At 42.2% G+C, this 27,428-nt stretch overlaps 1 protein-coding gene across 3 annotated transcripts in view; it reads left to right on the top strand.

Annotated features, from left to right (window-relative positions):
* ISCA1 (iron-sulfur cluster assembly 1) overlaps positions 1-25,972 on the top strand; it is a 32,280-nt gene extending 6,308 nt beyond the window's left edge. The window contains exons 2-5 of one of the 3 annotated variants that reach the window (XM_074395502.1): positions 306-359; positions 2,372-2,477; positions 17,205-17,343; positions 24,130-25,972. In XM_074395502.1, the coding sequence (XP_074251603.1) occupies positions 306-359; positions 2,372-2,477; positions 17,205-17,343; positions 24,130-24,151 (321 nt within the window). In that variant the 3' untranslated portion in view covers positions 24,152-25,972. Of the gene's footprint in view, positions 1-305; positions 360-2,371; positions 2,478-6,290; positions 6,581-17,204; positions 17,344-24,129 lie in introns of those variants that run through there. The other 2 variants (XM_003941132.3, XR_012516690.1) reach the window with 2 other exon arrangements.
* Positions 25,973-27,428: the final 1,456 nt, after the last annotated feature.

Genomic DNA, 27,428 nt, shown 5'->3' with positions numbered 1-27,428 from the left:
ACAGATGCTGCCCAGAAAAATAGCATTTGTGATGTGAGTAAATAGCACCATAGAGAGAAAGACAGGGAACCATCCTAGACTGAGGAGCAAGATTAAAATGATGTTGCTGGCAGATATTTTTTAAAATAAAGAGAGTATTTTGAATAAAATAGTTCATGTGTTCTCTATAAATCCACAAGGTACTCTGGCAAGAATGGAACATAAATTTGTTACATGAATTTGCTAAAGACAGACTTAAAAAGACATAAACATGAAGTTTTAAAGAATGCAAGTTTTGTAGCTAAAAACATAATTTCTTTTTTCAGACACCTGCAGCAGTAAACAAGATAAAGCAGCTTCTTAAAGATAAGCCTGAGCATGTAAGTAAAACCAGTTAATTATTCAGTAAAAAACTGAAGTTGTGTTTTCAGAATGAATTTATCCTATGATAAACAGTATGCTTTCATTTAGGGGTTATTACTTAAAAGGTAAAATATACTCAAGATTTCTAAAAAAATCAAATAATACAAAAGGGTGTTTAACTAAAAGGAAGTCATTCTTTCAACCTGTCATTCTTTCTTCCAAGAAGCAACCTCTTTGCTCTCCTTCCAGGGAATAATGTATACATTTGAAGTGGCTAGACCTGATTTTCTGAGTCTCCTCACTGTTGACACTTTAGGGCAGATTGTAGAATGTTTGACAGCATCTCTGGCTTCTGTCTAGATACCAGTAGCACCATTTCTTTGTCACAACCAAAGAATCCACATATGTGGAACCCACAGATACAGACAGGTGACTGTATAGAGTGAAAGTTTTTCACCAGTAGTTCCTGATTCTACAAAGCTTTGGTTATCGCAACCAAAAATGTCTCCCCAAGGGGAACTCATGGCCTAGACTGGGCTTGTTATTCCTATGTGTATCTCTTCCTACCATAAATGTTGTGGTTACACTTTGCTTTTGCCCTTAATAATGTAGCTTGAAGATCTTTCCATATTATTAGGAAATGATCTGCCTCCCTTTCTTGGCTGCATGTATAGTATATTCCATTGAACAACCTCGATTTCTCTCAACAGTCCCTATGTTAAAGGGTCGCTTTCATTCATTGCTGCCACAAAACACCATTCAGCAACTATTTAGAGGCTACCGTGTGCCAGGCTCATTGTTATAAACCTATAAGCCTGGCTTAGTCTACCTACATAGGACCCATTCCTAGATGTAGAACTGTGGAGTTAGGGGTGTCTGTATCATCTTAATTGTACATTGTTCCTTGCCGATGGAATGCTGTAAATCATTTCAAGTAATGGACTATCAATATTTAATGATTAGACTGGAATGGTTTCTGGTTTCTCTTGTCAACCTACATTACAATGTAATGGGAGTTCTCAAACCTGCCTTTTAAAATTATTAAATTTCGAAGGATATCAGCATTCTGACTCAATTTGGTTAGACTAATGACTAGAGTCCAAAGTGGCCAAATGAAAAAAGAGATTAGCTTTGTAGAATCGGGAACCGCTGGTGAAACAGTACTTAAAATACTTTTACTGTGTTCAGTCACCTCTCCATATCTGCGGGTTCCACATACGTGGATGCAGTCAACCAGAGATCAAAAATATTTGGGAAAAAAATAGAAGGTTGCATCTGTATTAAACATGTACAGACTTCTAATTCTCTAAACAATACAGTATAACAACTATTTATGTGGCATTACATTGTTACAGGCATTCAAGTTATCCAGAAGTTCTTTAAAGTACACGGGAAGATTTGTATAGGTTACATACAAACACTGTGCCATTTGCATAAGGGACTTGAGTGTCCGCAGATTTTTGTATACTTGGGTGGTCCTGGAACCAGTTTCCCATGCATCCTGAAGGATGACTATATTTAAATGAAAAAGCCGATCAGCTCCAAGACAGAAAACTTAGGTAGATATTGTTAGAAAATTGCATTAATGTAAACATTGATATTTTTTAAGTGCTGTTTGGTAACTTTTTAAAATTCTTTTGTCTGTATTGACTGCAGTCTTTTGCTTTCTGGTATTTGAGACTGTACCCAAGTCTGCATTAGAATAAAGATCCCATGTAGAGAGAGGATTGCCAGGTGATGGACTATGAAACCTGCTGAACTCTAACCGTAAAGAAACATCCAGAGGATATAAAGTCCCAGGCTGGATGAGATGGCTCCTACCTTGTAATCCCACTGCTTTGAGAGGTCAGGGTAGAAGAATTGAGTCCAGGAGTTTGAGACCAGCCTGGGACACGTAGTGAGACCCTATCTCTACAAAACAGTAAATGAAAGTCCATTTTGGTACAGGGAGGCTACTGTCACTTTATTAGTATAATTGTTTAATCTGTACTACTTTAAAACTAAATTTGTATTTTCACTTCTTTTTCAGGTAGGTGTAAAAGTTGGTGTCCGAACCAGGGGCTGTAATGGCCTTTCTTATACTCTAGAATATACAAAGACAAAAGGAGATTCTGACGAAGAAGTTATTCAAGATGGTAAGTTTTTAACAAACAGTTTTGGGCACTTTGTTTTGCCTAAAATTGTTAGCCTTGCACAGCACAAAGTAAAAAATAAGGATAGTAGCAGGAACCACGTAAACAGTGCTCACTGTGTGCATGGGCGTTGTTTGATGGAATTTCATGTATTAACTGATTTATACACAATGCTGAATGAAGGTGATACCATATTATCCCTGTTTTTCTGATGAAGAAACTGAGGCACAGAGGGTTTAAGTAGTTGAAGGTCATAGTAAGTGGCTTAGTAATTCTTTCCAGAGACTGTGCTCTTAGTAACTAATCGATAAATTATTATATAAGCTTTTTTGTTTTAACTGTGAAAAACCATCATTGTGTCCAAAAACTGAGCCAACCTTAAGGCTCACAGTGAACCAACAGTTTTTGTGTAAGCAGCAGTTTTACATCTGTGTCAAATAAGTACCAGTTGAGCATTCCAATCCAAAAATCTAAAATCTGAAATGCTCCCAAATTCAAAACTTTACAAGTAAGTGCCAACATGACACTCAGAGGAAATGCTCATTGGAGCTTTTTGGATTTGGGATGCTCAACCAGTAAGTATAATGCAGATACAGTCATGCATCACTTAACATTGGGGATACGTTCTGAGAAATGTGACATTAGACAAATGTCCAGGGGTGTACTTACACAAACCTGGTTGGTAGAGCCTACCATACACCTTGGCTAGATGATACAACCTGTTGCTTCTAGGCTGCAAACCTGTACTGTGTGTGACTGTGCTGAGTACTGTGCAGAATTCTAACATGATGGTAAGTATTTGTGTAAACATGTCTAAACATAGAAAAGGTACAGTGAAATTTCACTGTAAAAGATCAAATGGGGTCAGGTGTGTGGGCACAAGCCTGTTGTCCCGGTTACTCAGGAGACTGAGGCAGGAGGATTCCTTGAGCGCAGAAGTTCAAGATTGTACTGTACTGGCCAGGTGCCGTGGCTCACACAGGTAATCCCAGCACTTTGGGAAGCCAAGGTGGGCGGATCACGAGGTCAGGAGTTCAAGACAAGCCTGGCCAACATGGTGAAAACCCGTCTGTACTAAAAATACAAAAAAAATTAGCCAGGTGTGGTAGCACACACCTGTAGTCCCAGCGACTGGGGAGGCTGATGGAGGAGAATTGCTTGAACCCAGGAGCTGGAGGGTGCAGTGAACTGAGGCCATACCATTGCACTCCAGCCTGGGTGACAAAGCGAGACTCCATCTCAAAAAAAAAAAGATTGTAGTACACTGTGTTCATACCTGTGAATAGCCACTGTCCTTCAGCCTGGGCAACAGAGTGAGACTGCCATCCCTTTAAAAAAAAAAAACAAAAGGAAGGAGAAGAAAATAAAACATGCTATGCCTGTATGGGGCACTTACCGTGCATGGAGGTTGCAGGACTGGAAGTTGTCCACGTGTTAGTGGGTGAGTAGGCAGTGGTGAGTGAATGAGAAAGCCTAGGACATTACTTTGCAGTATTCTACACTTTATAAACTAATAAATTCACCTTAGTTTACTGAGACTTTTTTACCTTGTAAACTTTGGGGTTAACTTTTTTACTATTCTGTAATAAATATTAACTTAAAATATACATTGTACAAATGTACAAAATTTTTTATGTACTTATTCTATAAACTTTTCTCTGTTTTTTTTAACCTTATAAATGTTTTAATTAAAAACTAAGACACAAACACATGTACACATGTATTAGCTTAGGCCTCCACAGGGTCAGGATCATCAATATCCCTGTCTTCCACAACCTCCTCTTGTGCCATTGGAAGGTCTTCAGGGGCAGTAACACTCATGGAGTTGTCATCTGTGATAACACTGCCTTCTTCTGGATACCTCCTGAAGCCTCAGGCTATTTCACAGTTAACTTTTTTTTAGTAAGTAGAAGTACACTCTAAAATCACAATAGAAAGTATAGTATAGTAAATTCATAAAGCAGTAACATAACCATTTATTATCAGTATCAAGTGTATTTTGTAGTGTACATAATTGTACATGCTTAGACTTTTATACGACTAGTACAGGTTTGTGTACACCAGCATCACCACAAACACCTGAGTAATGGGTTGTCTTGTGATATTATGGTGGCTACAACATGCTACGCAGTAGGAATTCTCAGCTACATTGTAATCCTTTTTTTTTTTTTTTAAATTTGAGACAGAGTCTTACTCTCCCCCAGGCTGGAGTGCACTGGGGCAGTTTCAACTCACTGCAGCCTCTACCTCCCGGGTTCAAGTGATCTTCCCACCTCAGCCTCCCAAGCAGCTGGAACTGCAGGCCCACATCACCATGCCTGGCTAATTTTGTGTTTTTAATGGAGCTGCATTATTAACTCATGTTTTTGAGGAATCCTATATTTCTAATTTTTATTAAAAACTTCAATTCTTTAATTATATTTGCCACTGCCCCCGCCTTCCACTCTATAATCTGTTAAAACCTACCTAAAATAAAATAAGTAACTTATTTATCTTGCCATTGGAAGGATGCACTTAGCTAGCTTGCAGTTCTTGCCTACATGGGAGAATGAGGCCTAGATACCTAAATGTGCTTTTTTATTAAACTAAAGTTACTAATGAATAAAGACCTTTTAAAAATACATTATTTTTAAAATTATAACACATTATAAACCTTGAGATTTTCATTTTAAGGAAGAGGTGACTTAATTATATATAGTTTATATTTAGTGAATGGCTCAATATCTTATAAGGAAGAAAGTGTTTTTTCTTTCTTTCTTTCTGTCTGTCTTTCTTTCTTTGAGACAGTCTTGCTGTCTTACCCAGGCTGGAATGGAGTGGCACAGTCTCAGCTCACTGCAGCCTCCGCTTCCTGGGCTCAAGCAATCCTCCCACCTCAGCCTCCTGAATAGCTGGGACTACAGGTGCTCACCACCATGCCCAGCTAATTTTTGTATTTTTGGTGGAGCCAGGGTTTTGCCATGTTTCCCAGATTAGAAAGCTTTCTTAAACCGATTGTATTTTTTGGCTGGGCACTGTGGCTCACACCTGTAATCCCAGTACTTTTGGGAGGCCAAGGCTGGAGGATCACTTCAGCCCAGGAATGCAAGACTGGTTTAGGCAACATGATGAAACCCCATCTCTAAAAAAAAAAAAAATAGAAAATTAGTTGGTCCTGGTGGCATGTGCCTGTAATCCTGTAGGAGGATCACTTGAACCTGAAGGCAGAGGTTGTGGTGAGCCATGATCATGCCACTACGCTCCAGCCTGGGTGACGGAGAAAGACTCTGTCAAAAAAAAAGATTGTATTTCTAAAGATGCTGACCTCTACCTGTGTAATTATTAGGGAATAGTACCTGTTTTCTCTCCATAACCAGAAAAGACTATGGTTGTACTGATTGATCTTATTAAAATAGCCCCATTGTATCACAGTCCTTTGTATATCTTTAAATTAAATCTATGTATCTAGTGATGTCATTGCAGAACTTTCATAATTTTTTAAAATTTCATCATAACAAAACTCACTGAGAATATACATTTTCTTCACATTGCAAACTGGAAAAATGAGTGAAGTTTAATTTTGCATAAAATTGTCACGGAATTTACTTGTATAAAATTCTCCCCTAATGTGATTGTTTTAGACAGAGATTCGTATGTGGGAAGGAAGGGCAGACAGGAAACTGAATGCTTAATTCCTTAAGGAAATAATTTAAAATGCTCAAAAGCTTCCCGTTTGACTTTTGTTGATAGTCACTATTTAAAGTTCATTTGTGCTTTGAATCAGCAAGTTCCATAAGGCTGCAGGCTTTATATGACACATATTTTCTTTTCCCCAAGGAGTCAGAGTATTCATCGAAAAGAAAGCACAGCTAACACTTTTAGGAACAGAAATGGACTATGTTGAAGACAAATTATCCAGTGAGTTTGTGTTCAATAACCCAAACATCAAAGGAACTTGCGGCTGTGGAGAAAGCTTTAATATTTGAAATCTCAGGACTCTTCTGGCTGTAGGTTCCAGGAAAGCTGGTGGAAGCCTTGGGGCTCGCTGCATAAATCATGTGACTGTCACATGCTTAATGTATGGCTGCCTTTTAAGAAAAATAAAGTGATGCATTTTGAAAATGAAACCAATATGTTAGATCCAGAAGAAATAATATTTATATTCTCTGTAGGGGACAGAAAATGAGAAGCCATCACTGTCTTTGGATCATTTAGATCTCTTGCATCCTTTGTTTTAGAATCACTTTTATTAATTGACTTCCTGGGCACCTGTTTCTCAATTTCCTCAACCATGTGCTTAGACCTCTATTGAATGGCTTGAACATGCATCTCCCTCAGCATTTCTCCCAGCCAGGTCAGTGACTCCTAGAATCAGAGACAGGACATCCTGACTGCTGGTAATAACGTGGTGGTGCATGGTTTCTTCCACCCAAACTCAACACAGCCTTTTTATACATTTTCATCAAAAATTTCATTGTCAGATGCCTCATTGTATACCCTTTAATAGTACCGGGCAAAGATTTTCTTCAGCTATAGTACAGATTCTTTCTGAATGTGGCGTCATAAGGTGAGAAAGACGTCATCCACCTGTTTTTTAATCCATTTCTTTTGCCACCCTATTTGCTCAGAGATGGGATCTCAGGCTGCCTTTGATTCTTCTAGTTGAGGGGTCTCTTAAAGCCATCTAGCCCACCTCCCTCAATTCCCTGTGTGAGGAAGCAAAACCCCAGGGAAGCCAAACGGCTCCTGTCCACCCCAATTCCACAGGCCGGGGGAGAATGGGGACTCTACCCCCATCTTCCTTTCCTTGTAGGTGACACATGCTCTGCCCTCTGAGGCAATGGATGAAGGCACATGATCTGACTTCTTTATCTGGTCGACATTTTGATAGAATTTCTTTATAATTTGATGGAGATCATATTATTTTTATTTTATTTTATTTTGAGTGGGAAGAATTTTAAAACCCTTTTATGTGAATTACCATCTTGTTTCTTTACCTTAGAAACAGTGGTTTGTAGCAGAGAAGACATTGTAGCAGCGCAGAATTATGCTTTTGGAATGTGGTCCTCGTTGTGCAGGAGAACATGAGGATCTTTTCTTAAAATTCCCAGTGCGCATATACTTTCTGGTTCCTCAGTCCAGTTGCTAAAGTTCTTAATATTTTAGCCTAATGTTTTTATCACCAACTTTTCTTTAAACGTGTTCTTTTTGTCACTTAACTGATTTTCCTGGGTCTGACAGATTAAATATTCTATGAGATGACATCAGTGCTTTTTTTTGAAAGCCGATTCTCATTAATTCAAGTAGCTGAGTTCCTTTATGTTTCTTTTATTCACTAAAGTAGCTGGCATAAAACACACCAACACCTAAGAGCTGTAGTTTTATGTAAACGCTCATGAGTTTGCATCAATAATTGTTGACCGACTTACAATTTGTGCAATACTGTATGTATGTAGAGATTGAGTTGTCAATTAAAAAAAATGTGACCTCTTTGTGATCATAAAATTGCCTTTTCTTGTTGAGGGGAAAGGGTTTGGGATAGTAGCTGCTAAAGCCAATAAAAAATGACTCTTTTTGCCTAGACTGCCTGTCACCAGGCATCTTTTCTGCCTGACACTGTTTCGTCCAGAGTCCTAGGTGTTGATTGTCCACACAGCCCTGGAGAGACCATCTCAAGTGGCTCTCATCCCCCTGGCTTTGCTAGCCTCACTTTCCTCCTTGTCCCTCTGTGAGGTCATCTACCCCCCCCCAAGCAGCTTCCTCATACCCTCAGGAGGAGAGCATTATCACTACTTGGAGCACTTTTTCCTCTGCTGTCTGGGCTTTTACATGAATCTCCTCCAAGAAGGTTCTCCACTGTTCACTCGGGCATAGTAGTGAGCATTGACTCTCCACTAGCCCTGAACTTTCACAGGTCATCAGAGACGGTCCCAAACTCAGAGAGCTTAGACTCGGCAAATGAGACACCAACGAAGAGCATCGATTGCCATGTGTGTGAGCCGCTGGCGGTGATTGCATGCCCAGGAAGTGTTCTAATAAACATCATCTTCTCAGCGATCCGGAAACGCAGTTCTGACTACTGTGTTTTTCATAGATAAACCAAAACACAGCTTAAATAAAATAGCTAAGGTAACACTAAGTGGCTGAATCAGAAGCACGCCCTGTGCCTGTGGCTCCAGATGCTGTGCTCCTAGCTGTTAGGCCATGCTGCATGTTTTGATATAGCCGATGGAGTGTGCTTCTAAAAAGTATCCTTCAGGTTATGACCCCTGCACCCAGTTGAAAGAGATGTGAGGAAGAGGGAAGAGAGTGAACAGTAGTAGAGACTGAAAAAACAGAAGGAAGCTGAGCACTCAGAAGAACGAGGAGCAGTAAGGCTGGAGGGCAGAGCAGAGGCCTGGGGCATCGGCTTTCTGCAGGTTCTTGAGGCCTGGGGGCTACTGGAAGTGTTTAGGGGCACTCCTTAAGAAGTGTCACCGTGGCTGAGTAGGCTGACTGATAAGGGCAGGAAGAAGCTACCACAAAGCCCTCTGTAATAGGATCTGAGCAGGAACCCATAGAGGCTTAGGAGGCAGAAGGGATGGAACTCTATCCATAGCCCAGCCTCAACAGCCAGTGTTCTGTGACTCATTTCCGTTTGTATAGGAAGTGTTTGTACTGTTCATTGGTTTTGGTTCTTGTCTGTTGTACAATTTGAAAGGTTCTTGGAGACAGAAACAACAAATGTTTCTTCAGTGTTCATTTAGCATCGGGCAGGTCAGAATTATTTTTGTAAAATGGCTCCATCCTAGCTCCTTGTCATGCAAGCTTTAGCCCTCACCAGGAGGGTTCTGTCTGTTGCACCACGTTTGTCCACATTCCACACACAAATACTGGGCATCGTTGTGTAAGGCCATTTGGTAGTGCCCCTGGGTGATGTGTAGGCCAGCAAATCCGTCGAGCAGCAGATCTCAGGCTTCCCATGGTGAATTAGAAGCCCACTCTTCCACATCAGGCTGCTAAGTTGAATAGATCAGGCCATCAGGACAGAGGCCCACTGCTTCATTGTTGCAAGGCACCTCCCAGCCCTCTGTCACTGGACCCACCAGAATGATTTTTTTTTCCTCAAACAGGAAAGCGGATTGAGAACAATCCCTACAAGATCAAATGTCCCTAAGATTTCCAGTATTTCCTAGGTTTCAGTCAGCAGGAAATATCTCAAAAAAAAAAAAAAAAGGCCTTTCTTGTCATGTTTTGATAACTGAGAAATCAGGAAATGGAAAAGCCTGTGTTAAGCTGAGCTGTAAGCAACATCAGTGTCTAATTTGAGCCTTAGAACAGATGCAACATGGGCCAGAGACAGATTAACCTAGAGAAGATGCAAATACATCTCACTTGAGTTCCAGCAGGCTGGGAGACTGGTCTGGAAAGGTGTAGGTTTGGGGTGAGATGTGCCTGGATTTGGATCATGGTTCCTGTCATTTTTGTAGCCATGTATCCTGTAGAAAAGTCTCAGAATCTGGGGGAATGGGATTAGCTAACTACACATAAATGGCATCTCCTAAGAGTAGACATTTCATACGAGTGGTTCTCATCCGTTTTAGACATTTTCTTGTGCCAAAAGGGATAATATGCTAGTGGGTTATCAAAGCAAGAGTTTAGGGGAAGAGTTTCAACACAATTAAGGATTTGTTGTCCCATATTCAAATCTGGGGGAAATCTGCTGTATTTCCTTCAAATAAATGACCACAGTAACTTCTTCAAAAAGAGCCATAAATTAAAACAGAGAAATTTCATTCTCTTAGTGGCTGATTGTAGACAAACCTTAATTGAGGAGCTGTTTTGAAAAGCTCATTCCCCAGTAGGAACTCAAAGTCTCCAGGGCCTGGGTGAGTCTCATCAGACAAGAGAGGAAGGAGAGAGGGAGATGTACCCTAGCCTCAGCCTCTATTGAAATACGGAGCCACATGGTGAAGTCACTGTGAATGTGCTTCCTCCCTTGCTCCTGTACAAAGTGTTCAGGGAAGGCTTTATTTCATGCCAACCTTTGCAGGTCAGGGGCTCTGTACCAGCGGTACTCAGCTTAAAACTAGCCTACTTCTTTGACAGTCTTGGTGAATCACTGCTTTTACTCCCACTAACTAGTGATTCCCAAATTTTTCATTATAAAGTTCCCATGTATTGGGCCAGATGTGTTGGCTCATGCCTATAATCACAGCACTTTGGGAGGCCAAGGTGGGCAGATCACTTGAGCCCAGGAGTTCAAGGCCAGCCTGGCCGACATGGCAAAACCCCGTCTCTACAAAAAAATACAAAAATTAGTTGGATGTGGTGGTACATGCCTGTAGTCCCAGTTACTTGGGAGACTGAGGTGGGAAGATCACTTGAGCCCAGGAGGTGGAAGTTGCAGTGAGCCAAGATTGTACCACTGCACTACAGCCTGGGTGACAGAGCAAGACCCTGTCTCAAAAAAAAATTTTTAAATACTCATTTATTGTTCTCCATGGATTCTGTATTTTGAAGCAGTCCTCAAACTTTAAGGTGCAAATGAGTCACCTGGGGCTTGGGCATGGTAGGCAGTTCATACCTATAATCCCGGCACTGTGAAAGGCCAAGGTGGGTGGATCACTTGAGGTCAGAAGTTCGAGACCAGCCTGGCCAACATGGCAAAAACCCTGTCTCTACTAAAAATACACAAAAATTAGCCAGGCATGGTGGTGGGTGCCTGTAGTCTCAGCTACTCAGGAAGCTGAGGCAGGAGAATCTCTTGAACCTGAGAGGCAGAGGTTACAGTGAGCCCTTACACTGCTTTTACTTCCACTAACTAGTGATTCTATAAATGAAAAACCAGCCTGGGCGACAGAGCAAAACTCTGTCTGAAAAAAAAGCAGATTCTATAATAGATCCAGGGCAGAGCCTGAGATTCTGCATTTGCAGCAAAGGCCCAAGTGAAGCCAATGCTGTTCCGCAGGCCACCTTTGGATGACAGGCTTTTGAAATATTTTCTCATTGGAAGAATCGTCTGTATTTATTAAATTCTGCTTAAAATTGATAACTTTTTTGTACATCCATGTTTACAACAGCATTATTCACAGTAGCCAAAAGGTAGGAACAACCCCGGTGTCCATTGACTGGAGACGGGGTGAGAAATGAATTTCATGGACAGAGTTTCAGTTGTAAAAGATAAAAAAAGTTCTGGAGATGGAAGGGGTGAAGTACATTGTGAATGTACTGAATGCTACAGAACTGTATACCTGAAAGGGTTAGCATGGTGGGCTTCATGTTGTAGTTATGTTGCCACAGTGTTCACAAGTTGTTAACTCAGTTAATCAGACTATTTAAATACCCAGTAGACTGCATTGTGGGGAAATGGCTGTTTGAGCAAAATTTTCAGTGATTGCTGCAAGGACCTCCCAGGGGTGGGGACAGAGTCTGGAGCACAGCTGCACAGCTCATGGAGAGAATTTGCATGGCCAGGCAGCCCCCCCAGTCCACTTCTCCCCACATCTGGGCAGGTGCAGAGAGCATAGCTCTACCTCCTATTATCTCCCTCAATTTCTTTCTTTCTTTTTTTTTTTTTTTTTTTTTTTTTTTGAGATGGAGTTTCGCTCTCGTTACCCAGGCTGGAGTGCAATGGCGTGATCTCGGCTCACCGCAACCTCTGCCTCCTGGGTTCAGGCAATTCTCCTGCCTCAGCCTCCTGAGTAGCTGGGATTACAGGCACGCGTCACCATGCCCAGCTAATTTTTTGTATTTTTAGTAGAGACGGGGTTTCACCTTGTTGACCAGGATGGTCTCGATCTCCTGACCTCGTGATCCACCCGCCTCAGCCTCCCAAAGTGCTGGGATTACAGGCTTGAGCCACCGCGCCCGGCTATCTCCCTCAATTTCTTATTTGCACTTTGCCCATGTCTATAGAAGGAAAAACTTGCCTGAATAGAAATTATATTCAAGCCAGCCTGGGCAACATGGTGAAATCCCATCTCTACAGAAAAATACAGAAATTAGCCAGGCATGATGGCACGTGCCTGGGTTCCCAGCTACAGGCTGAGGCAGAAGGGAAAAAAAATCATATTCAAAATTCAGCTACTCAATGTTTACTCTTTTTAAAAATGCCTTTCCATCATCTGCCATCTTCCCACCCATTATTCTCCCATCGCCCACTAAGCAGCAAGATAATTCCCTACCCCTTAGCTGTTTATGTGACCTTGAGGATGTCCATGTCACAATAGACAGTCACTTACTCAACACTAAGCAATGACATATGCTAGGAATGGCACCGTGCCTTGGGGCCGCCAGATGAGTGAGACTCAGCCTCTGCCCTGGGAGTGCAGAGACTCAAGAGGGATATGACCACGTGAAGAGACAACTGTAAAACATGCGGTAAGTGCAGCTACAGCCATAGCCACAGGGCACTTTGAGACCGCAGAGCAGTGAAAGCTAAGCCAGTCTAGGCTTGGCAAGGAGAGATGGAGCGAGGTGGGCAGTGGCGAGAGAGATGGGAAGACCAGAGCTGAGAGGTGAGATGGGGTTTGGGTTTATCTTTACCAATGAGAGTGGGGAGGCTGTTTCATCTTCCAGGCAGGTCGCAGAAGCTGGAGCCCGGTTGATCATGCTGAGCCTGCAGACTCCCTCATCCCTTCCATCTTCAGCAATGACAGCCTTGCCCTCTCTTCCCAGCCTCTGTGCCTTCATCCTCCCTTGTGTTCCCATGGACGCTGGGTCCTGACTTTGCATCCCTCCCTCACACCCAGTGTCCTTTCTTTTTTCCTCTGCCACCTTGGAGGCTGATGTGGGAGGATCACCTGATCCCAGGAGGTTGAGGCTACAGTGACCTGTGTTCACGCCACTGTACTCCAGCCAGGGTGACAGAGTGAGAACCTATCTCAAACGGGGGGGAAAAAAACACTGCTCTGTATGATACTATAAAAGTGGGTATGTCTACGGCCATACCACCCTGAACACGCCAAATCTCGTCTATCTCAGAAGCCAAGCAGGGTCAGGCCTGGTTAGTATTGGATGGGAAACTGCCTGGGAATTCCAGGTGCTATAGGCTTATTTAAAAAAAAAAAAAAAAAAAAAAAAGTGGATATATGGGCTGGGCGCGGTGGTTCATGCCTGTAATCCCAGAACTTTGGGAGGCCAAGGAGGGCAAATCATAAGGTCAGGAGTTTGAGACCGGCCTGGCCAATTTGCTGAACCTGCATCTCTACTAAAGATAGAAGAAAGTAGCTGGGCGTGATTGTGGGTGCCTGTAATTCCAGCTACTCAGGAGGCTGAGGCAGGAGAATCGCTTGAACCTGGGAGGCAGAGGTTGCAGTGAGCTGAGATTGTACCATTGCACTCCAGCCTGGGCAACAGGGCGAGACTCCATCTAAAAAAAAAAAACCCTGGATATAAGTAATTACACATTGTGAAATCTCACAGAATATACAGCACCACGAATGAACCCTAATGTAAACTGTCAAGTATGGGCTTTAGTTAGTAACCATGTGTTGATACCGGCTCATCAATTGTAACAAATGTACCACACAAATGTAAGTAGTAAATAAAAGGGAAGCTGGGTATATGGTGCAGGGAAGGTGCGTGTGGGAACACTGTACTTTCTAACCAATTCTAAAATTGCTCTAAAAAATTAAATCTATTAATTATCTTTAAAAGAAGTCTTGTGTTAAATTAGCAATATAATAGGATAGTTGCTTACCCAAGAAAATTCAGGTTTTCAAATATTGCGTTTTCAAAGCAATTGTTTCAGGAGGGGAGGGTGATCTGGCTGCAACATCTGCCACCCCGCTGATGGCTAGGGTTGATTCGTCGGATCGGGCTGGTTAGGTGCGTGTCGCCATCCTCCCTCATCGCTCCATGTGCGCCCCTCCAGACACTGCGGACGACCTTCCCCATCAGAGGAGGGCCGTGCTTTGGTCAAGGGCTATGTGAGTAGCTGTACTCCTCTGCTAGAGCCTCCAAACAACCTCTCTCAAAGTAATTATTTCAAAGGAGGGCTTGAGAGTTTCAGCCTCTATGACAAAGTTAATTTTTCCTAAAAAAATTTAATAATAAAGGTTGTCCTTAATAGTTGAGTATGCGCAGCTATAAAACCCACAGGAGAAAGCAATCTGGCCTCTGCATCTAATATCTAATATCTGCTCAAGGTTGATGAGCTCTCTCCCCCTCCCCGTCAGCAACAGCTGGGTTGTTTGAGCTGCCCACACTGCTCATTCCCTGAGGCCATCATGACAGGACACTGTCACCTTTGTCATCCATTGTGTTGATATATAAATCCACTCAGCTGATCTGTTCCTGGCCAAAACCACAGCCTTTCCCCCTCTCTCTCAGGAGCTAAGTCTGACTGTCATATTTTCAGTTCTGATTGTTGTATCAGTAGTAGCAAATTGCATTTCCTGTCAATCAATTGTGTTGTTAATTCACCCTCTGACAACTAGAGTAGAAGGCCTGAAATTATTGAGTGACTACTCTGTTCTGGTTGCCTTGCCAGACAAGGGTCTCCCCTGGAAAGACAGACAGCCAGACTCAAGGGGAAGGAGTCAAGGAAATCAAGCAGGAAAACCTATTAGGCATTTTGGGGAGAGATCAGGCAGGAGCGAATGAAGTCTAGATGAGAAGTGACAGCCAAGAGAACTGAAAAAGGGGAAGGGCCAGGCGCAGTGGCTCATGCCTGTAACCCCAGCACTTTGGGAGGCCTAGGCGGGCGAATCACCTGAGATCAGGAGTTTGAGACCAGCCTGACCAACATGGAGAAACCCCATCTCTACTAAAAATACAAACATTAGCTGGGCATGTGCCTGTAATCGCAGCTACTCAGGAGGCTGAGGCAGGAGAATCACTTGAACCAAGGAGGCGGAGGTTGCAGTGAGCCGAGATCGCGCCATTGCACTCCAGCCTGGGCAACAAGAGTGAAACTCCATCTCAAAAAAAAAAAACAAAAAGAGGCAGATGTTGTCCCATTTGGCTTCACGGAACCTCCAGCTGGTTATAAGCCAGGAGGGAGGAGTTTAAAAGGCCTGCTGCTCTGTAGGGGAATCTTCAGGTCCCTTTGGGCTCTCATCTCCCCAAGGAATCTTCTCACTTAGACCAGCACTCCCAAAGCCTGGAACCCAGTCATCGCTGCAGTGAGCCACAAGTGCTTTCGGGTTTCAGAGGAAAAGGCAATGTGTCAGCCTAAAGGAAGAAGCTGAGGCAAAATGAATATAAGCAGAGAGCTTCTGTGAGCCAAATTTGAGGACTGCAGCCTTGGGGATTTCGATTCAAGTTGCCCAGAATAGTGGGTTTTCAAAGGGAAAAAAGATGGGGCAGTTCTTGGTAAAATTGTTTACCAAGTATTGACATCGGTTCATTAAAATACCATAGGCTTCTTTTTTCTTCTTTTTGAGACAAAGCCTCCCTGTGTTGCCCAGGCTGATCCTGAACTCCTGTACTCAAGTGATCAGCCTCCTGTGTAGCTGCAATGACAGGTGCATGCCACGGTGACTCACTCAAAAGAACATAAGCTATTGATTGGCTGTGTGTTCTTTGTATCACAAATTCCAGAAACATGAAGATATGAGTGAGGGTCATAGTGTGCAGCCTGGAACGTTTTAGGTAATTTGTCAGCTAGTCTGGAAAGTACAGGCAATAAAAGAAAAATACAAAATGCCTTTGAACAGTTAACCCTGAGCATAGGTTAATGAGACTCTCCTGTCTCTGCTAAATTTTGCATTCCTCACATTCTTCAGACTGCTCTGAGCTACTTTCCCTTCTCAAATGAAACAGTTGTAGTCACGCTTGATAAATTGAAAATGTAACACAGTAATGATTTCCCAGAAATCTCATTTTATTCTTAATAGTCCTTGCATATTTAAATGTTGAGAATTTTCCATAAAGGTGATATTAATCAAATGTTCTTAAATAACATTCAGTTAATGGGATACAGTTCATTCTGGTTAATATATTTTTCATAACATTTGTTTATTTCTGTTTAGTAAGTCTACAATCTTTATCATCGCCATTGGGTTATATTAGATGGAGTTAGTGGCTCACAAGTATTCATTGAATCCTAAAATAATGATGGAGACAGTAGTGGATATTCCACACATCAGGATAATCTGTGAACACACGTAATGCTGATAATTCCAGAATGATAGAGAATGGCAACTGGGACTCCCTGGATCAAGCACATCTGCAGGTGTGATGATCTTGCACAAGCAGCCAAAAAGGGAAAGTGAGAAGCGCCACCATGAACATCTGAAAAACGTGTTTGATTAAATCCAAGTTCTCCTTCCCCCAGACTCCTGAGCACAGTTGTAAGACCTGGCCAGGTGAGACTGTTAGGACTCAGAAAACAATACCCCTGTAGGAGCCAAGAAAAAATGTCCTTTTTGCCTTCTAAATCTTTGCTGAAAAAATAACTTACAAAAGACAGATTAATTGGAGAAAAGGCATATGAATTTATGTGCACACAGGAAAGAACCACAGAGTGATTACTCCAAATACCCAGTGGGGTACAGAAGCTTATATACCATCTTGAGGTTACCAAAAGAATGGGAGCTCAGAGAATGGCCCAAAACAGGTTATAGTGGTAAATCAGGTTATGACGCAAGACAGGTTATGGCTGTGGAGGTTGCTGGGGCGGCGGGGTGGGGGAAGAGGGGGCCTGGCTAGCAAACGTGGTCTTGCTATGTAGATGAAACCTCCTAGACAGCAGCCTGCAGAAAGAATAGATGGTAAAAGTTTCCAACCTTCAAAGGTGTCAAACTCTCACTTAATCTTTCCTAGATCAAACAAGGGAAGGCTCAGAAGAAGCCTGGCTGCATCAAGGCAGATTCCGTACATGCAAATCTCCCCACGAAAGACTCCTGTTGGCTGGCTCTCTGAAGAGATACCTCAAAATATATCAAAGAAGGATATTTTGGGGGTAAAATATTTTCATTTCTGTCAGTCCTACTCTGAAACTTTGAAAGGCCTTCCTTTCGTGCTTTCCCGCTCACTCCCTTCTATTAAGATGTGGCCTGTGGCCAGGCGCAGTGGCTCACGCCTGTAATCCCAGCACTTTGGGAGGCCGGGGTGGGTGGATCACCTGAGGTCAGGAGTTCGAGACCAACATGGCCAACATGATGAAACCCCATCGCTACTAAAAATACAAAAATTAGCTGGGTGTGGTGTCGCATATCTGTAATCCCTGTTACTCGGGAGACTGAGGCAGGAGAATCGTTTGAACATGGGAAGTGGAGGTTGCTGTGAGCTGGGATTGCGTCTATGCACTCCAGCCTGGGCGACAGAGCAAGACTCCATCTAAAACAAAAAGTGACGTGCGTCCTTCCAGAGGATGCTCTGTGAATTCACAACTATGTATAGATTCTCACTTGATAGACAAACATATTTTCTCTCATACATAAAATACATATTTGCCTTTTTTTTTTTTTTTTTTTTTGAGGCATAGTCTCACTCTGTAGCCCAGGCTAGAATACAGTGATGTGATCTTGGCTCACTACAACCTCTGCCTCCCGGGTCCTGGTTCAAGCAGTTCTCCTGCCTCAGCCTCCCGGGTAGCTGATATTACAGTCACGCACCACCATGCCCAGCTGATTTTTGTACTTTTAGTAGAGACGGGGTTTCACCATGTTGGCCAAGCTGGTCTTGAACTCCAGACCTTGTGATCCACCCACCTCAGCCTCCCAAAGTGCTGGGATTACAGGCCTGAGCCACTGTACCCGGCTTGGCTTCATTTTTTACATGGTGGACTATATAATTACTATTAGTACATATTTGAAATTTTTTTTTTTTTTAGACGGAGTTTCGCTCTTGTTACCCAGGCTGGAGTGCAATGGCGCGATCTCGGCTCACCGCAACCTCCGCCTCCTGGGTTCAGGCAATTCTCCTGCCTCAGCCTCCTGAGTAGCTGGGATTACAGGCACGCGCCACCACGCCCAGCTAGTTTTTTGTATTTTTAGTAGAGACAGGGTTTCACCATGTTGACCAGGATGGTCTTGATCTCTCGACCTCGTGATCCACCCGCCTCGGCCTCCCAAAGTGCTGGGATTACAGGCTTGAGCCACCGTGCCCGGCCTTTGAAATTTTTAATGAATGTTTCTAATTGATAAATTATAAGCTGTACACATCAGCCAGAGTACTCCTTTAAGAATAAATGTAAGTTAGAAAAACAAAACAAAGCTGTGCCAACTACTCAGCTCAGGCTGCTGTACAAAGAGTCTTGTGGCAGCAGAAAAAAGAAAGAATGTAAGCCAGAGCCTTTCTCGGAGCCCGTGACGGCTCCTTCGTTCCCTCTCTGCAAGGCCCTAAGAAGGCAGGACTCGCTTCCTTCCCCTCCTCTCTTCCTCTCTCCTGTTTCTCTTGCAACCTGCTCTTCCTCCAGCACATGGCCTTTGCCCTGGCTGGTCCTTCTGCCTGGAAGGTTCTTCCCCATTTTTCTCAGGGCTCACTGTCACCTCTACAGGCTTTGGTTCAAATGTTACCTTCCCAGTGAGGTCAACCCAACCACCCTATTTAAAGTTGTAACCCTCCATCACTACCCTCCCAATCCCCTTCACGCTGATGTCTTTGATAACCTTCATTGCACTTAAGGGCTTTCAAACTTACGAATTCACTTATTATATGTACAATATTTTGTACATATGTATTATATGTACAATATTTTGTCAGTTCCCCCTTGCTAGCCTGTAAACTCCACAAGAGGCTGGGCGTGGTGGCTCACGCCTGTTATCCCAGCACTTTAGGAGGCTGAGGAGGGTGGATGACTTGAGACCAGGAGTTCAAGACCAGCCTGACCAACATGGTGAAGCCCCATCTTTAGTATAAATAGAAAATTTAGCCAGGCGTGGTGGTGGGCACCTGTAATGCCAGCTACTTGGGAGCCTGAGGCAGGAGAATCGCTTGAACCCAGAAGGTGGAGGTTGCATGAGCTGAAATCTTGCTGCTGCTCTCCAGCCTGGGTGACAGAACAAGACTCCATCTCAAAAAAGAAAGAAAAAGCAAAAGAAAAGAAATGTATGACTTTTCCTATAAAAACTTGTATATGTAAGACATCAGGGAGTTTCGTTCTTAAGCATGAGAGTTGCCTGAGTCTCCTCGCTCGGCATCCTGTAATACATGCTTCAGTTTCTCTCTCTGCAATCATGATTCAGCGTTTGGCTTTGCTGTGCTTGGCAGACAGACCCAAGTTCAGCTTGATAACAGTCTCCCTCCCACAACCAGAGCCATTCTTGGTCCCCTGAAATAGATGAGGATCCCCCCACCCGGAGAGAAGGGGACAGGTGTCTCCCAGCCAGGCCAGCTGCAGGCAGGACCTGGAACACACAGCTCAAGTTCTCTCCTGGCATCTGTTTCTCGTGCCCAGGCAGAAGGGCCTAGGGTGTGCTCAATTACATGACTGAAGCGGAAATCAGAATGTGTTCTTGTCGAAACAATATAAGGCAGCACTCATGATGGACAGAGGTATACTAGGTGAGTTGGCGGACTTTCCATCATTAGTAAGAAAAGCAAAGAGGAAGCTGTCTGTATAAGCATAGGAAAAATAAGCTTAATATGTGGGTTACCTGATGAAAGGGTTAATAAGAGAAGACAGAGTCGAGGAGGCAGGGCACAAAAGAAAAGCAAATTGGGGCTGGTACCTTGGCTCATGCCTGTAATCCTAGCACTTTGGGAGGCTGAGGCAGGTGGATCACTTGAGGTCAGGAGTTCGAGAACAGCCTGGCTAACATGGTGAAACTCTGTCTCTATTAAATATACAAACAAGCCGGGTGCGATGGCTCAAGCCTGTAATCCCAGTACTTTGGGAGGCTGAGGCGGGTGGATCACAAGGTCGAGAGATCAAGACCATCCTGGTCAACATGGTGAAACCCCGTCTCTACTAAAAACACAAAAAATTAGCTGGGCATGGTGGCGCGCGCCTGTAATCCCAGCTACTCAGGAGGCTGAGGCAGGAGAATTGCCTGAACCCAGGAGGCGGAGGTTGCGGTGAGCCGAGATCGCGCCATTGCATTCCAGCCTGGGTAACAAGAGAGAAACTCCATCTCAAAAAAAAAAAAAAAAAAAAAAAAAAAAAAAAACAAACATTAGCCGGGTGTGGTGGTGTGCACCTGTAGTCCCAGCTACCTGGGAGGCTGAGGTGGGAGAATCACTTGAACCTGGGAAGCAGAGGTTACAGTGAGCCGAGATCACGCCACTGCACTCTAGCCTAGGCAACAGAGCAAGACTCTGTCACCAAAAAAAAAAAAAAAGAAAGAAAGAAAGAGAGAGAGAGAGAGAGAGAGAGAAAGGAAGGAAGGAAAGAAGAAAAGAAGGAAGGAAGGCAGGCAAATTAATTTGCACTGAAAAAGGTATGTGTGACAAGATCATATTTATGCGCTATAGCACAATACATAAAACTATGGGTTCTGATGTCAAACTATCTGGTTTCATCTCAGATTCGATACTTACTAGCTCTGTTATGCTAGGGAAGGGGCATTACCTTGTCTGTGTTTCAATTTCTTCAAATGTAAAATAGGGATTATAATTGTGCATATGTCAGAAAGTTGTTGTTGAGTGGATCAAATGGGATAATACATTTAAGTTCTTAGGACCGTATGCTTATAAAGGCATATTGTAAATGCTCACAGACTATCCATTAGTATTCATAGCTCTTAGTAATGGGCAGTATCATTAAATTTGTGTGCACTGGTGCCTTCATTATATATAAGATGCATAATATTCAGGGCACCGAACTGCTCCACCGTCCGGGGTCTCTTACCCTGAGTGGTGCTGGGTGCATCCTGGAAAATTCTAACAGCCCAGATTCCCTTTTACAAGTACCAGGCAGGCCCTTCTGTTAGCACTGTTTTCCTTCAAGCAGATCACAATGTAACTGACTAGATTTTTGTTTCCTTTTAAAAACAGCTTTGTTTAGGCATAATTTACATAAGATAAAACTCACTCTTTTTAGCATACAATTCAGTGATTTTTAGTGAATTCACAGAGTTGTTCAACCAACACCACAATCTAATTTGAGAACTTATGGGTCGTCACTAAAAGAAACATGGTGCTCATTTGCACTCACTTCCCAGTACCCCCTCCAGTCCCAGGCAGGCTGGAAGGGTTTGGTTTGCTGCTGAGTCCTGGTCCAGCCACCCAGGCCCTTCAGGGAGTGCAATAAGCCACCTTATTTGGACTCCCCTAAACTATGACTCCTCAGTGGAACATAAGCAATCTCCCTTGATGTGTCATTTCTACAGATAGCTACCTTCATCCATCTCTTTTTTTTTTCTTTCTGCTGATTTAAAATGTGTTTTTTAATTGCAAAAGTAATAAATCTTCATTGTAAAATACATAAATGTGCAAAGAATTGTAAGAAAGAGAACACAGATTTCTCGTAATCTTACTGCTAGATGGAACTGTTAACATTTTTAAGTGAATCATATAAGATTTTTTTAAAAAAAGAATTGTATTATAGATACCTTTTTATAATCTCCTTTTGTTTAGTATAAATATTATTTTAAAAATTTCCTGGATGGGTGTGGTGGCTCAAGCCTGTAATCCCAACACTTTGGGAGGCCAAGGTGGGTGGATCACGAGGTCAGGAGTTTGAGACCAACCTGACCAACATGATGAAATCCCATCTCTACTAAAAATTACCTGGGTGTGGTGGCACACACCTGTAATCCCAACTACTCAGGAGGTTGAGGCAGGAGAATTGCTTGAACCCGGGAGGCAGAGGCTGCGGTGAGCCAAGATTGTGCCACTGCACTCTAGCCTGGGCGACATAGTGAGACTCTGTCTCAAAAAAAAAAAGTCATTAAACATTTCTGTACAATTTTGTAATTTCCCCAGATTTGTTCAATTATGAGCTCATCATTGGACATTGTTTTTTATTTTTTTCTGTTATACATAATACCTTTTTTACATCGCTGGAGATCTATTGTAGCACACATCTCTGCCATTTCTTATGCTACCCTCTCTCACTCAACTTGGAATTACTTCTTTACTTACTATAATCATTCTTGAAAGAAAAATTTAAAGATACAAGGAAAGGAAAAGTTTCACTGTAACCCAATCTCTTAGGGAGTAGTGTTTGGGTAGTCCCACTCTGAGTATGTCTCTCCATATTTTAAAGTGAATATATAAGCCTTCACTATAGATATATTTTAAACAAAGACAAGATCATATTCCAGGTATTTTGAAATTCTCCTGCTTTCTGTTATGGTAGTTAAACTCCACTGTAGTATGAGAACAGACATTGTATATTTTTCTGTTCTTTTAAATTAATTGATGTGTGTTTCATGGCCCAGAGTTTGGTCTATCTTGGTGAATGTCCCATATGAACTTGATCTTACAAGAATGTGTAGTCTGCCATTGCTGGTTGGAGTAACAGTCCATAGATGTCAATTATATCCAGTTGATTGATGGTGCTGTTGAGTTCAACTATGTCCTTACAGATATTCTGCCTGCTGGATCTGTCCGTTTTCAGTAGAAGGGTGGTAAGGATCTATCTATTTCTCCTTGCAGCTCTATCAGTTTTTGCCTCACATGGTTTGTTTTGGGTTTTTTGTTTGTTTGTTTATTTTTTGAGATGGAGTCTCTCTCTGTTGCCCAGGCTGGAGTGCAGTGCTGTGATCTCTGCTCACTGCAACCTCTGCCTCTGAGGTTCCAGCGATTCTCCTGCCTCAGTCTCCCGAATAGCTGGGAATAACCACAGGCACCCACCACCACACTCAGCTAATTTTTTTGTGTGTTTTTAGTAGAGATGGGGTTTCACCATGTTGGCCAGGCTCGTCTCAAATGCCTGACCTAAGGTTACCTGTCTGCCTCAGCCTCCCAAAGTGCTGGAATTACAGGCAGGAGCTACCACACTGGCTTGCCTCACATGTTTTGACACTTGGTTGTTAGGTGCGTTCATGCTACAAATTGTTATATAATGACCCCTTTCTCATTGTGTAAAGCCCCTCCTTATCCCTGTTAAACATTCTTGCTCTGAAGTCTGCTCTGTCTAAAATCAATATAGCTATACCTGTATTCTTTTAATGAGGATCATATCTCTTTCTCTATCTCTTTACTTTTGATCTATAAGAGTTCTTACACTTAAGTGTGTTTCTGGCCAGGGACAGTGGCACACACCTGTAGTCCCACCTAGTTGGGAGGCTATGGCAGGATTGCTTAAGCCTAAGGAGTTTGAAAAAAAAGTAAATAACAAAGTGTGTTTCTTTAGACAACATATAATTAGTTGGATCTTCTTTTTGGTCCACTCTGCTCCTCTCTATTTCTAATTAGCCTATTTAGACCACTGACATTAAAAGCGATTGTGACGTGTTTGTGTTCATATTTACCAAACGTTTTACTGTTTTCTATCTGTTTCCCTTGCTCCTTGTTCCTATTTTTGTCTTCCACATTTTCTGCCTTTTGTAGTTTTAATTGAGCATTTTATACAATTCATTTTTTCTCCTTTCTTAGCATATTAATTATATTTCGTTTTTACTTTTTTAGTGGTCGCCCTGGAGTTTGCAATATATGTTTATGACTAACTCAAATCCACTTTCAAATTACACTCTAACAGCTTGCGGGCAGTGTGAGTACCTTATGATAACGAGATACTCCTAATTACCCCCTCTTGTTCTTTGTGTCATCGTGGTCATTTGTGTCATTTTATAATAAGCTGTAATTGTTTGAATGCATTTTTGCTATTATATTTTGTTTTGTTTTGTTTTTTATTTAGAGACTGGGTCTCCCAATGTTGACCAGGCTGGCCTCAAACTCCTAGGTTCAAGTGATCCTTCTGCCTCAGCCTCCCAAAGTGCTGGGATTACAGGCATGAGCCACCTAGCCCAGCCTGCTAGTCTTATTTTGAACAAACTGTTACCTGTTTGATCAATTAAGAATAAGAAAAATAGGAGGGGAGGGAGAGAAATAAAAGAATAAGAAAAATAAACATTTTTATTTTAATCTTCATTTACTCCTTCTCCAATACTTTTCACTTCGTTATGTAGCTCCAAGTTTCTTACCTACATAATTTTCCTTCTCTCTGAAGAACTTCTTTAACATTTCTCCAGGCAGGTCTACTGACAACACATTCCCTCTATGTTTGTTTGAATGAGAAAGTGTCTCTCTTTTACTTTTTTTTTTTTTTTTTTTTTTTCTGAGATGGAGTCTCACCCTGTCACCCAGGCTGGAGTGCAATTGTGCAGTCTCGGCTCACTGCAACGTCCACCTCCTGGGTTCAAGCCATTCTCCTGCCTCAGTGTCCTGAGTAGCTGGGATTACAGGCATGTGCCACTACACTGGCTAATGTTTTTTATTTTTAGTAGAGATGGGATTTCACCATGTCGGCCAGGCTGGTTTTGAACTTCTGACCTCGTGATCCACGGGCCTCAGCCTCCCAAAGTGCTAGGATTACAGGCGTGAGTCACCACACCCGCCTTCTCTTTTACTTTTGAAGGATAATTTCACAGAATACGGAATTCTAGGTTGGCGGGTTTTTCCCTCTCAACACTTTATTTCATTCCATTCTCTGCTTCTTTGCATGCTTTTTGAGAAGAAGGAAGAGGTAATTCTTATCTTTCTATTTATAGCAAAGAAGAATTACTTCTAATCTTCCTGTGGCTCCTTTCAAGATTTTTTTTTTTAATCTTCAGTTTTCTGCAGTGCGAATATGATATACAAATGTTACAAATGTTAACTTTTTTGTTTGTTTGTTTGTTTTTTTTTAATGCATTTAATCTGTCTTATGTTCTCTGAGCTTCTTGGATCTGTGGTTTGGTGTACAACATTAATTTGGGGGACTTTTAAATCATTATTGCTTCAAATGTTGCTTCTATTTCTTTCTTCTCCTGGCATTCTCATGATGCATATGTTATACCTTTTGTAATTGTCCCACAGTTCTTGGATATTCTGTTACCATTTTTTTCCAGTGTTTTTTTCTCTTTACTTTTCGGATTTGGAAGGTTCTGTTGAGAATCCTCAAGCTCAGACATTCTGTCCTCAGCCATAGCCAGTCTACTAATGAGTCCATCAATGGCATTCTGCATTTCTGTGATGGTGTTTTTGACCTTTAGCATTTCTTTTTGATTCTTTCTTGGAATTCCCATCTCCCGCTTACATCACCTGTCTGTTCTTGCATGCTGTCTACATTTCCTATGAGAGCCCTTAGCACATTCATTATGGCCGTTTTAAATTCACAGTCTTGTAATTCCAGCATCCCTGCCATATCTGAATCTAGTTCTGATGCTTGCTCCGTCTCTTCAAAGTCTATTTTTTGCCTTATAATTTTTTGTTGAAAGCCGAAGATGATTTCTCTAGGTTTCTTCTTGCTCTTCTGGAGGTTTCTGCCCTGTTCTCAAGGAGCTTTCTACTTCAGTAAGCTGCAATTCCCTGTATTTGCCTGTCTCTCCAACTTTAGGGCAGCATTTTGCCCTGTGACCTTACTTCTATGCCAGATCTAAGAAGAGTTGCTGGTGCCTTCCAAGCTCCTTGCATGCCAGAGGAGAAACCACACTAGAAGTCCCTTTGCCCATATTTAAATTGGGTTGTCTTTTAATTGTTGATTTTTTTTTTTTTTTTTTGGAGACAGAGTCATGCCTGGTTGCCCAGCTGGAGTGCAATGGCGCGATCTCAGCTCACTGCAATCTCCGCCTCCCGGGTTCAACCGATTCTCCTGCCTCAGCCTCCCAAGTAGCTGGAATTGCAGGCACCCATCACCATGCCTGGCTAATTTTTTTGTATCTTTAGTAGAGATGGGATTTCACCCTGTTGGTCAGGATGATCTTGAACTCCTGACCTTGTGATCCACCCGCCTCATCCACCCAAAGTGCTGGGATTACAGGCGTGAGCCACCGCGCCCAGCCTTAATTGTTGATTTCTAAGTGTTCTTTGTACATTTGTATACAAGTTCCTTGCCAGATGTATGATTTGTAAACATTTTCTCTCATTCTGTGATTAGTGTTTTCACTATTTTTACTAAAGCACAAAAGTTTTTAATTGTGATGAAGTCCAACTTATTTACTCTTTTCTTCTGTAGTTTATGCTTTGGTGTTATAGCCAAGAAACCATTGTCTAACCATCGTCTAAACAAAAATTTACCCCTATGTTTTACTCTAGGAGTTTTAGAGTTTCAGCTCTTTTAAGTTCATTTTGTGTAAGGACTGAGATACGGGTTTAACTTAATTCTTCGATGTGTAGTTATTTAATTGTCCCAGAACCATTGATTGAAAATACTATTTTCCTCCATTGAATTGTTTTGGCAACTTTGTCAGAAAATCAATTCACCATAATTGGGTTCTCTCTAAATAATTTTTAACCTTTATTTCATTTCCTGCTAATTCCTTTTATATGACACAATAGCTGTTCAACATTGTGGTTCTCTCCATTTCAGCCTCAGTTCTATTATGTTTTTACTTAGATTGTCATAAAACAGAAGGAAGGACATTCTGTTTGACTAAATGGGGAATCAAAGTGAGCATAGGCTCAAAGAAGGAATGCACAGAAGTACAGAAAATTGTTACAGAAACAAGCCCAGCTGGCTAAAGTATAGAGGACATTTATGGCATTGTGGTAGCACTGAAATATGATATTTTAAAATGATAGACAAGTGTTGGGGGCAGATTGTGGATAGTCTTTGTAAGTCTGGTCAAGAAATTTATAAATTGGCCCAGCAAAGTGAGTCACAGCTGTAATCCCAACACTGTGGGAAGCTGAGGCATGTAGATCACCTGAGATCAGAAGTTTGAGACCAGCCTGGCCAACATGGCGAAATCCCATCTCTACTAAAAATATAAAAATTAGCCAGACATGGTAGCACATGCCCGTAATTCCAGCAACCAAGGAGGCTGAGGCAGGAGAATTGCCTGAACCCAGGAGGCAGAGGTTGCAGTGAGTTGAGACTGATCCACTGCACTCCAGCCTGGGCAACAGAGTGTGACTCCATCTTAAAAAAGAAAAAAAAAGAAAAGTGAGGCTTGTAAAAACTACACTAGAATTGATAATTAAGAAGTTGCTATTGCTTTTAAGAATTCAATTTTA

The sequence above is a fragment of the Saimiri boliviensis genome, chromosome 2 (genome assembly GCF_048565385.1).
Source record: "Saimiri boliviensis isolate mSaiBol1 chromosome 2, mSaiBol1.pri, whole genome shotgun sequence".
NCBI lineage: Eukaryota > Metazoa > Chordata > Mammalia > Primates > Cebidae > Saimiri > Saimiri boliviensis.
Note: the sequence above shows the minus strand (reverse complement) of the source record. Positions and strands in the feature narration are given on the sequence as shown.